The sequence below is a fragment of the Suricata suricatta genome, chromosome 5 (genome assembly GCF_006229205.1).
Source record: "Suricata suricatta isolate VVHF042 chromosome 5, meerkat_22Aug2017_6uvM2_HiC, whole genome shotgun sequence".
Lineage (NCBI taxonomy): Eukaryota > Metazoa > Chordata > Mammalia > Carnivora > Herpestidae > Suricata > Suricata suricatta.
This window is the reverse complement of record NC_043704.1, coordinates 122,134,233-122,146,147: the sequence shown is the minus strand read 5'-3', so window position 1 is coordinate 122,146,147 and position 11,915 is coordinate 122,134,233. Positions and strand designations below refer to the sequence as shown.

General features: G+C 37.7%; 1 protein-coding gene across 3 annotated transcripts in view; it reads right to left on the bottom strand.

Annotated features, from left to right (window-relative positions):
* CEP70 (centrosomal protein 70) overlaps positions 1–11,915 on the bottom strand; it is an 80,337-nt gene that overhangs the window by 12,117 nt on the left and 56,305 nt on the right. For all 3 annotated transcript variants that reach the window (XM_029940182.1, XM_029940183.1, XM_029940185.1), the window contains one exon: positions 8,518–8,623. In XM_029940182.1, the coding sequence (XP_029796042.1) occupies positions 8,518–8,623 (106 nt within the window). The remainder of the gene's footprint in view (positions 1–8,517; positions 8,624–11,915) is intronic.

Below are 11,915 nucleotides of genomic sequence, written 5' to 3'. Positions count from 1 at the left end.
TTCTAATTTCTGTCTAAGTCTAATTACATGAAATAGAAGTGGGGGTTTTGATTTTTTACTTTGCTTTTCTGTTTGGAGTATCATTGTAACTACTGTATTGTAAATGACGGAAAATAATTGCATATGTTAAAAAAATAAATTGTGGAAAAAAAAATAAATAAAGGTCAAAGCATAAGGACCATGAATAATAAAATGTAACACATTCTATATAGAAATCCTGGAAACATCAGGTCAATTCTGGAAACCCCAGACCCAATTCAGAGAACTCATCCTTAAAATGTTGTTGTTCCTCTACAACCACTCTCAGTACCAAAATCTGTATTAATGAAGGTTCTACAGAGAAAGAAAAACAACGTATATGTATATAAACATATCTAAAGAGATTAATTTTAAGGAACTGGCTCACACAATTATGGAAGCTGAGCAGTCCCCATTTCTGCAGTAGGCAAAGCAGAAGACCCAGGAGAGTCAAGGGACTACTTCTCGTCTGAATGCCCACAGGCTTAAGACCCAGGAAGAGACAATGCTTTAGTCCACGTCTCAAGGCAAGAAAAAACTAATGTCCCAGCTCAAAGGCAGGCAGGCAGGCAGGCAGGCAGGCAGGCAGGCAGGCAGGCAAGTGGAACTCCTTCTTATTCAGCTTTTTTGTTTTAGTCTTGTCTTCAAAGGACTGGATGAGACCCATTCACGTTAGGGATGGCAATCTGTTTTATCAAGTCTACAAACAAATGTTAATCTTATCCATAAACACCCTCACAGACATATTCAGAACAATATTAAACCACGTATCTGGGGACCCCATTGCCCAGTCAAGTTGATACATAAAATGAACTATCATCAATACCCACATAATATTACCTAGATTCAACAACGGTTAACATTTTCCCATAATTGCTTACTGTATTTTTAGCTGAAACATCTGAAGAAAATATAGACATGATAAAATTTTATCCTCAAATACTTAAGTATGCATCTCTTAAAAGTAGGTATATTCTCCTAGAAAATCCTAACACATTATATTTAAGAAATTTAACAGAAATTCCCTAATAGCATCAATGCCTAGAGTGAATTTTAAATATCTTAATATGTATAGTATGTGACTATATGCCCCCTGCCAAAAGCTATGAGTTTCACCTTATATATCATCCAAGGAAAGGAAAGGAGACCCAAAATAGAAAGTTTAAACAAAGAAGAGTAGGGGCGCCTGGGTGGCTCAGTTGATTAAGCATGCAACTCTTGGTTTTGGCTCAGGTCATGATTTCGCAGTTCATGAGTTCAAGCCCCCCACTGGGCTCTGTGTTGACAGTGCAGAGACTGCTTGGAATTCTCTCTCTCCCATTCCCTCTGCCCCTACCCAGTTTGCACTCTCTCTCTCTCTCCCTAAATAAATAAATTAAAAAAGAAAAAAACTTAAAAGAAAAGGGAGGAGAGTAAAGCCATTTCCTTATTTACCACCATCAAGCCCAGACCATTAAATAAATAATTATATAAGCATGAAAACAAGATAGTATTTGATATCAAATCTTTGTCCCTACTCATACTTCAAGCTGTATTCATAGGTCTCCTAGTAACAAAACTTCCAATGTTTACTTAAGAGGTTATTTTTTTTAGTTTAAGGGAGAATATTTCAACATTTTCTTCTCTTGTATGTATGTATGTATTTATATACTTTATTTATTTTGAGAGAGACAGAGAGAGCAGGACGAGGGGCAGAGGGTGGGGGGTAGAATCCCGAGTAGACTCCACACCATCAGTGCAGAGCCTGAAATGGGGCCTGAACTCACCAACTGCGAGACCATGGCCTGAGCTGAAATGGAGTCAGACACGAACCAACTGAGCCACTCAGATGCCCTCTCTTGTATCTAAACACATTTTAATGGAGAAATTAATTCCCCTCAATGGAATTATTGACAGCATAGCGTATTCTTATGACTTGGCCACAGTCAGATGACTGGCAGCAAAATGTGTATTAACACTGAGGAAACAGTAAAATAGTAAAAGGACTGTAACAATTACCAGAGAGATTAGAATTAAAACAAGAACAAAAATGAAAACAACCCAACTCACAAACAGGTCTTACGTTATTCACAAACAGTTTGCAGATGCTGATAAGCTCTTGATATGAATAAAAACTGTATCTTACGAGGAATCATTAGGCAAATAGAAAAGAACTAAGATAACAGATGTCCTAAGTACTAGAGGAGGGGGGGGGGGAAACCAAGTAAAATCTCAACCTAGCAAATGTCAGGGGAAAAAAAAAAAGATGAAATCAGAAATAGGAAACAAAGATGTCAGGAATAAAAGCAGATATATGAGTAAGGTCTCAGTATCTATGAATGATTTAATTCCCTGTTAAAGGACAAAGCCTCTCAAATTGAATCTAAGAAAATGAAATTAAAGAAGTTCGGTTACATGCTGGGTACAAGAGACTTATCAAAAAAAAAAAAATCAGTTTTCAGAAAAGTTCCTGGGAATAAAATCAACACAAATATATGAAGAACCAGAAACAATTAATTAGAAAATCTCATGGAGAAAAGGATGCCATTCTCGATACCAATAAACGTTATAAAATACCTAGGAAATAGACCTAACAAGAAACATGCAAGAGCTAAATTTAAAACTATATAGGGGCGCCTGGATGGCTCAGTAGGTTAAGCGTCCAACTTCGGCTCAGATCATGACCTCGTGGTCCATGAGTTAGAGCCCCATGTTGGGCTCTGTGCTGACAGCTCAGAGCCTGGAGCTTCAGATTCTGTCTCCCTCTCTCTACGCCTCTCCCCTGCTCCTGCATGCAAGCGCTCTCTCTCAAAAATCAATAAACATTAAAAAAAAAGTTGTTTAAAAAAAATTGAAAAAAGAAAGTAAAACTTTATTCAAAGCTATAAAGGAAGACCTAAATAAAATTAGAGACATATTTCTGAAATGATTTAAAACTGTTAAGGTCTCATCTTCCCAAATATTAATCTAAAAAGTTAATTCAATTTCAATTCATCTCAATAGGATCTATTTTTGAATTTGACAATAGTTCATCCAGAAGAGTAAATGTGCTAAAAACATAGCAAAGGAATGGTTTTAAAAAGAAGAATGCATAAAATTCTTATCCTAAAAGGTATCAAAACCTACCATAAAATTACCAAAAGTAAAGGAATATGGAAATAGTATAAAAATGGAACAGACTAAGAGTCTAGAAACAAACCTTGCAAATGAGTGGATATGATAGAGGTTTCATTTCAGTGAAGTAGACAAAGAATGGTCTACGAGAAACTGCAAACTCAGAAGCCTCTAGAAGTAAGGTAGGAGCATGACTGGGTGAAGCAAGCATGTTCAGGGCCTGTGGCTACCTGAAGAGCACCATATGTGACACAGAGAGGCATAATTCTGCTCTGATAATGACTAGGCAGGAATTTGTTGTCATATTCTGTACCTTTTTAAGAGAAGCTAGAAAAAATAAAATATATTAATTTTTAAAATATTAGTAATTAATTCAAAGTTTAAAAAACTAGTAATTAATTCAAAGTTTAAAAAACCCTGTTGGGTCCAATAAAATATGAGCCCAGGCCCAGTTCAGTCAGTAAACAGCCTGGCTTAATCACTCATCTATTAAATAAATGGTCTAATCAGTAAGGTTAGATCTCTCCATCACACTACATAGAAAATTAAAGTTCAGAGGGACTAAGTATCTAAATAAAGACAAAACTATATAAAGACTTAAAGAAAATACATTTATATATAATAACTACAGTCATAATAGTAATACTAACAAAAGCAACAACACAAACAATAAAAAGAGAAATGGCTTAAGAGAGGAGAACAGGTCAGACCAATAATGAGCAAATGAAATGAGTTAGTAATCAAAAACTCCCCCTCTGTCTAAATAAATAAATAAATAAACAAACATTAAAAAAGAGAGAACTACAGGTCAATCTTAAAAATCCTGTCAGCTTTTTACTACCCTGCTTTGAATTAGGCCAAAATTTTTCAAGGAGTAAGACAAATTCTAAGTCAAGCTACCTATAGTGTTTTTAGCCAAGAAGATAGATCATGGCAAAACAGGATAAACACACACAAATACAAACATTCCTTACCACCTGATAACATATTAAACTGAGATGGAAACCAAGGTTCAAATACAATAATGGTGGGGAACTTAAACACCCCCACTTACATCAACAGACAAATCATCTCAACAGAAAATAAACAAGAAAACAAAAGCTTTAAATGACACCCTGTTAAGATGGACTTAACAGATAAATTCAGAACATTCCATCCTAACACAGCAGGCTACACATTCTTTTCAAGTGTACATGAACATTCCTCAGAACAGATCACATATTAGATCAGACAACAGGCCTCAGCACAAAAAGACTGAAATCATACCATGTACCTTTTCTGACCACAACATTATAAAACTAGAAGTCAATCACAAGAAAAAACCTGGAAAAACCAAAGTACATGGAGACTAAACAACATGCAGTAAACAATGAATGGGTTGACCAGGAAATCAAAGAAGATATTTTAAAAAATATACACAAAAAAAATGAAAATGAAGCACAATGGTCCAAAACCTTTGGGATGCAGCAAAAGCAATCCTAAAAAGGAATTATATGGCAATACAGGCCTTCTTTAAGAACCAAGAAAAATCTCAAACAACCTAACCTTACACCCAAAGGTGGTAGAAGAACAAATGAATCCTAAAGCCAGCATAAGGAAGAAAATAATAAAAATTAGAGCAGAAATAGATGATATAGAAACTAAAAAAACAATAATGCATATCAATGAAACCAGGAGCTGGTTCTTTAAAAAGACCAACAAAATTGATAAACCTAGATACATGTATCAAAAAGTGAAAGAACCCAAATAAAATCACAAATCAGAGAGAAGTAACAATCAACTCTACAGAAATACAAACAATTGTAAGAGAATATTATGAACAACCACATGCCAAAAAATTAGACAATCTAGAAGAAATGGATAAATTCTTAGAAACATATAAATCATTAAAACTGAAACAGCAAGAAATAGGAAACTTGAACAGACCATTAACCAGCAAATGAAACACATCAGTAATAAAAAGACTCTCTCTAAACAAAAAAACTTTAAAGAGAGAGACAGAGAGACAGAGACAGAACTATAGGCCAATATTGGTGATGAACACAGATGCAAAAATTCTCAATAAAATACCAGCATACCAAATCTAACAATACACTTAAAAAATCACTCACCGCAATTCAGTGGTATTTATTCCTGGGTTGCAAGGGTTGTTCAATATTTTCACATCAACCAACATGATACATCACTTTAATTAAAAGGTTAAGAACCATATGATCATTAGAATAGAGGCAGAAAAAGGATTTGACAGAGTACAACATCCATTCATGATAAAAAAAAAAAAAAACCTCAACAAAATAGATTTAGAGGGAACATACCTCAACATGATAAAGGCCATACATGAAAAAAAAAAAACCCATCACAATTAGTATCACCCTAAATGGGGAAAAATTGAGAGCTTTTCCTCTATGAACAAGAATAAGACAAGAATATCCACTCTTGGGGCACCTGGATGGCTCAGTTGGTTAAGCGGCTGACTTCAGCTCGGGTCATGATCTCATGGTTCATGGGTTTGAGCCCCGCATCAGGCTCTGTGCTGACAGCTCAGAGCCTGGAGCCTGCTTCAGATTCTGTCTCTCTCACTCTCTGCCCCTCCCCCACTCATGCTCTGTTTCTACCTCAATAATAAATAAATAAATAAATAATTTAAAAAATAAACTATAATGTCAGTATCAGTCTCCTCTCAGTGGATTGTAGATCTGATTAAAAAAAAAAATATCCACTCTTACCACTTTTATTCAATATAGTAATGGAAGTCCTAGCCACAGCATCAAAAGCATCCAAATCGGCAAGGAAGAAGTAATGCATTCACTACTTGCAGATGACATGATACTATATACAGAAAACTCAAAAGAATCCGCCAAAACTCCTGGAACTGATAAATGAATTCAGTAGAGTCGCAGGATACAAAAATCAATTTTCAGAAATCTGCTGTATTTCTATATACTAGTAATGAAGCAACAGAAAGGGAAATTAAAAAAACCCATTTACAATTGTATGAAAACAATAAGGTACCTAGGAATAAACCTAAACAAAGAGGTGAAAGGTCTTACTCCGAGAACCATAAAATGCTGATGAAAGAAAATGAAGGTGACACAAAGAAATGGAAAGACATTCCATGCTCACTGACTGGAACAAATATTGTTAAAATGTCTACACTATCCAAAGCAATCTGCACATTTAATAAATCCCTATCAAAATACCAATAGCATTTTTCACAGAGCTAGAATAAATAATCCTATAACTTGAAATTTTTTAAATTCATTTTTGAGAAACAGAGAGACAGGCCGTGAATAGGGGAGGGAGAGAGAGAAGGAGACACAGAATCTGAAGCAGGCCCTAGACTCTGAGCTGTCAGCACAGAGCCCAATGCGGGGCTCAAACTCACAAACTGTGAAATCATGACCTGAACCAAAGTTGGATGCTAAGCCAACCGAGCCACCCAGGCACCACAATGGAACCACAAAAGACCCTGAATAGCTTTGCAAAGAAAAACAAAACTAGAGGCATCGCAATTCTGGACTTCACGTTATATTACAAAGCTATAGTAATCAAAAAAGTTTGGTGCTGGCACAAAAATAGGCACATAGATCAATAGAACAGAATAGGAAATCCAGAAATGAACCAGCAATTATATGGTCAATTAATCTTTGACAAAGCAGAAAAGAGTATCCAATAGGAAAAAGAATGTTTCTTCAACAAATGGTGGTGGGAAAACTGAACAGCAACATGTAAAAGAACAAAACTATACCTCTTTCTTACACCATACACAAAACTAAATTCAAAATGGATTAAAGAGCTACATGTGAGGCCTAGGACCATGACATTCTTGGAAGAGAACACAGGGAGTAGCTTCTTTGACATCAGTGGTAGCAACCTCTTTCTAGAGATCTCTCTTGAAGAAAGGAAACAAAGAACAAAAATACACTATTGAGACCACCTCAAGATAAAAAGCTTCTGCACAGTGAAAGAAACAATCAACAAAACTAAAAGGCAACCTACTGAATGGGAATTTGCAAAATGACATGTCGAATAAAGAGTTAGTATCCAAAATATATAAAGACAACAACCCAATTAAAAACCGAACAGGATGTCGGGATGATCTGGCTGCAACATCTGTCGCCCCATTGATCATCAGGGTTGATTCGACTGATCTGGCTGGCCAACTGAGTGTCCCCTCCCTCCCTCACCACTCCACGTGTGTCCCTTTAAACCTGCACATTCTGTTGAAGAGGACGACCTTCCTCACTAAAAGAGGACTGTTCTTCAGTCAAGGGTATAGGAACAGCTGCATTCCCCTGCTAGAACCTACAAACAAGCTCTCAAGGTCTATTTGTAGGAGAACTTGAGGTTGTCAACCCTAAGTTGACTCTAAGACTCCAGACACATCCAAATGAGGTGTTGAAAGTGGCAGTCTGCCTTTCATAAAAAGAAAAAAAAGGTGGGGGGCAGGAGGCAGAAGACGTAAATAGCAATTTTTCAAAAAAGACTTACAGATGACCAATACACATGAAAAGATGCTCATCATCACTCATCATCAGGGAAATGTAAATCAGAACTACAACGAGATACTACCTCATACCTGTCAGAATGGTTAAAATGAACAATACAAGGGACAACAAGCGTAGGTGAAGATGTGGAGGAAAAGGGACCATCGTGCTCTGCTGGGGGGAGTCAAAATGGTGCAGGTACTCTGGAAAACAGTATGGAGTTTCCTCCAAAAGTTAAAAAAAGAACCACCCTATGATCCAGTGATTGTACTACTAGGTATTTACCCAAACAATACAAAAATACTAACTGAAAGAGATAAACGTACCTTGATGTTTATAGCAGCATTACCCATAATAGCCAAATTATGGAAACAGCCCAAGTGTCTAGTGACTGATGAATGAAGATGTATATATGCACAATGAAATATTATGCAGCCATAAAGAAGGATGAAATCTTACCATTTCAGAACACAGATGGAGCTAGAAAGTATTATGCTAATATTCTGTCTCTCAGAGAGAGACAAATATCTTATGGTTCCACTCATATGTGGAACTTAAGAAAAAAATAAGGGCACCTGACTGGCGCAGGTGGTGGAGCATGTGACTTTTGATCTTGGGGTTGTAAGTTCAAGCACCACATTGGGTAAAGAGATTACTTAAAGAAAAAGAAAACAAAAGAGTAAAAGAAAACAAACTGATGGATAACAGAAGGAAGGTGGGGGGGGGATGGGTGAAACAGGTGATGGGGATTAAGGAGGGCACTTGTGATGAGCACTGAGTGTTGTTGGAAGTGACATATTGCACACCTGAAACTAATATGACAGTGTATGTTAATAATGGAATTTAAATAAAAACTTAAAAAGAAAAAACAGAAACCAAGGGTCATTGCCAATACCAGTCTCTGCCAGCTGATCAGTACCTGAAAGTATCTGTGGTCAGTAAGGGCCTGTTGCTGGTTGTCTTTGCTGGGTTCATCTTGTTTCTCTGGGTCCTCCACCTTTTTTTGACTGATAAGATCCTTTAATCTAAAGAGGAAAAAATAAATCAAGATAATACAAAATGCTTTCCTAGACACTGGATTAAGAAAACAAACTGAGCCAGTGATTCAGCTCCCCTCCAATAGCTTTATATCATTTTACATATACATGTGTGTATGCGTGCACACATAAATTTTTGTACTTTAATTTTATGAGCCCAGACTACAAAGGTCGAAATGGAACTCCAGGCCAAAGAAGTGGAGGTTAAAACAGGCAAGGGGTGGGGGGCGGAGTGCAACTTGCCTCCATCCTAATGGCTGTGTGATGCTGGGGGTCAAGAAGGGAGTCCTGGGTGCATTCTCTCATTTTCAATTTTCTTAGTATAGGGCTGAAAGGGCAGTTGCCTTTGTACTAGAAGAGCTTTTCTCCTTCCTGAAAGCTGTAATACTACTGCTATTCTAGCTCCTTGTAACTAAGAAAAATCACGTCAACAATGTGATGCCTATGTTACACTACTAATCATTCTTATTTCCCAATTGCATATGAGTTCGTTGATGTTTTAGAAACCTATGTTGTAGGAGAGTAGGCTGTATTCAGAAACATGCCAGGGTTGTTTTGTTGTCTCCAAAGCAGTGACCTTTTTTTTTTTTTTTTATAAGATGAGGAGGGGCCACTCTGGGGATTACACACTTTAGCTCTGTGGCAGCCACTGTCCCATCGATGAAAGCAGAAAGACATGGGAATGACCTCCAAGGGAGAAACAGGATGTGGTCTTCCCATCACTTCCTGCGGAGTGAGACCAACCTTTAGACTTGCTAGACCACGCCTGTCCCACCTGGCTGAGCAGGGCAAAGTTGCTTCCAATGGTGACAGGAACAGAGTCAGGGAAGTATAAATAGATTTCTGACCCAAGGCCTAAAAGGATCCAGCATTACACACCCGTGTTAGCATATGCTAGAAGACTTAGCATTTATTCATTAAAGCATACAGGAAACCAACTTATTTCAAATAACACAGCAATTAACAGACTCTCCATGTCCTGAATACTAAAGGCTGTAAAAAAAAATCCTAAGAGCAGCTAAAGGATTCTTTATGTACTTAGTGGACACTCATTCCATGTGGCTAGAAGCAAGAGCTGTTTCTTTGCGGAGTTTGGAAAACCCAGAAAACTGCACTTCTACCTTAAGCTATGCTGTGCTGTCTCCTGTTTTCCATAACCATCTCCATACAATAGGTTTCTATGTACAGATACTTTAGAGTTTTTAACCGTGTCTGAAGCCTTTCTATGATCTCATGATGACTTCTATTCTGGAGATGAGGAACAGGTTGAAAAGTGAATCCCAATTTTGTTTGTAAAACTCCTATTTAGCCACAATGATACAAAGCACACGTACAAACCAATGTGAACCTCTCAGAGCGGTATGCTCCCAGAGTCCTTTTCTCCACATTCCTAGGATTTTTTATATGATTAAGATGAAAAGCAGGGTGGGTTCCCTTCAATCTATCAACACCAAGGCTACAACTCTGAAGCTGTTTCTCTAGGAGAGAAGTCCACCTCCAGGCCAAAATCCTACGTGTTACCTTTCAGCCCAAGCCACAATTACAAAGGCTTTGCCCTGGAAAGCTTCATGGGGGAAAGCTGCCCTCCCAAATCAGACTTGGTGCACAGCCTGGGCACTGCAATCTCTGTAGAGAGATGCTGCAAGAACTCAGACCCCCGACCCCTCCCTTCCCTTGTGACTCTCAGGCCAGCTGTGCTCACCAGCATTTCTGCATTCCCAGCCCCGGTGCCTCCATCCAGAGGCTCTTTAGTGGGGTGGCCCTGACTAGGGTACTTTCCACTTCTCCTTGTGGGCTGGGAAGTCTTGACTAATATACTTTTCTCCACTCTGACTCAGTATTTTCCACTCCCGGGCCTCCCCCTTGGCCCATAAAACAGCAGGAATCTTGTGCAGGGCTCCTAGGCAGTGACATGTTTCTTCCCATCTATTCAGCATCTCATTCACTGACCCTTGCCTGGTACCTTTCCAATGAGAAAAACGCAACACTAAAAATGGAACATTTTTGGCTGCTTATGCTATTGCAGTAAGTGAAGAAAGCCTTGGTTGTTAATTTCAGTTTGGTTCACTGTCTGGACGACCTTGACATCCATCACCTCAATACCAGGGTGACAGGATTCTGATTTTGTTTTCTCCTAGCAAAATATAAATACCACTGAAATTAAATGGAATTAGTATAATACCTTTGGTTACCTTGTAGTGACAGACCTATTTGATCACTTCCTAACAACTGAATTTGATAATCAACTTCTTTGTAATATTAACTCAAACAAGAAAAGTCCATGTTTTCCCATGTTAAGTAGGCTCATTTGCTACTGAAGATTGGTTAGTTGAAAGGCAATTATAAGTCTAAAGAAAAAAAAGTTGAATTTTCTCAGGTTCTAAAAGGGGAGAGACTATCCCCTTCTTTTCTTGTACTATTTCCTTTGGAAAACTTGCAGTTGTAAATCCTTTCTCTCTTTAAGAAGTGTGTAAATCTTTTTAACATTTAAATAAGCCTTTTGTCAAGTTTACATCCTAGTAATGTCTTTCTTTGAGAGCCTTAGAACCAAATCTCTGACATCAGATGCCTTGTCTCCCAGTGTCTGCCTAAGCTCTTGGCTCCCTAGGTTGTTAACTTTCTGCTTATGGAAAAACATGGCAAGTTTTATTTTTCCTTAGGATAAAGACAATTCACATGTATGTAATGGACTGTATATGCATGGCTCTATAAAGAGTGAGATTTCTTTCTGTATTTATAATCTTTTTAGCAGATTGCCTATAATGTACATCACATTCTAGTTAGATGTTTACTCAGTAATAAAACTATTCCCTTTTTCCCAACATATGTGGAGAGAATTCACCAGGCTGGCAGGGTATTTTATTCTTATTTGCCCAACATTTGCAGTTCTTTGAAAAAATATTCTACCTCTGCCACTGCAGAAAAAAAAATGTAAAAAGCTTTATGTTAAAAAATTTTTGGGGGCACCTGGATGGCTCAGTTGGTTAAGCAGCAGACTTTGGCCCAGGTCATGATATATCACAGTATGTGGGTTCAAGCCCCACATCAGACTCTGTGCTGACAGCTCAGAGTCTGAAGCCTGCTTCTGATACTATCTCCCTCTCTCTCTGCCCCTCCCCCACTCCTGCTTTATCTCTCTCTATAACATGAATATTAAAAAAAATTTTTTTAATGTTCTTCATCAGGTGTTTTGTTGGTTCTAATTAGGATGATGATTAAGAGTCAGAATGATTGGGTACAGATCTAATTTCTTTTTAAGTTCTTCCATATACCACCCATG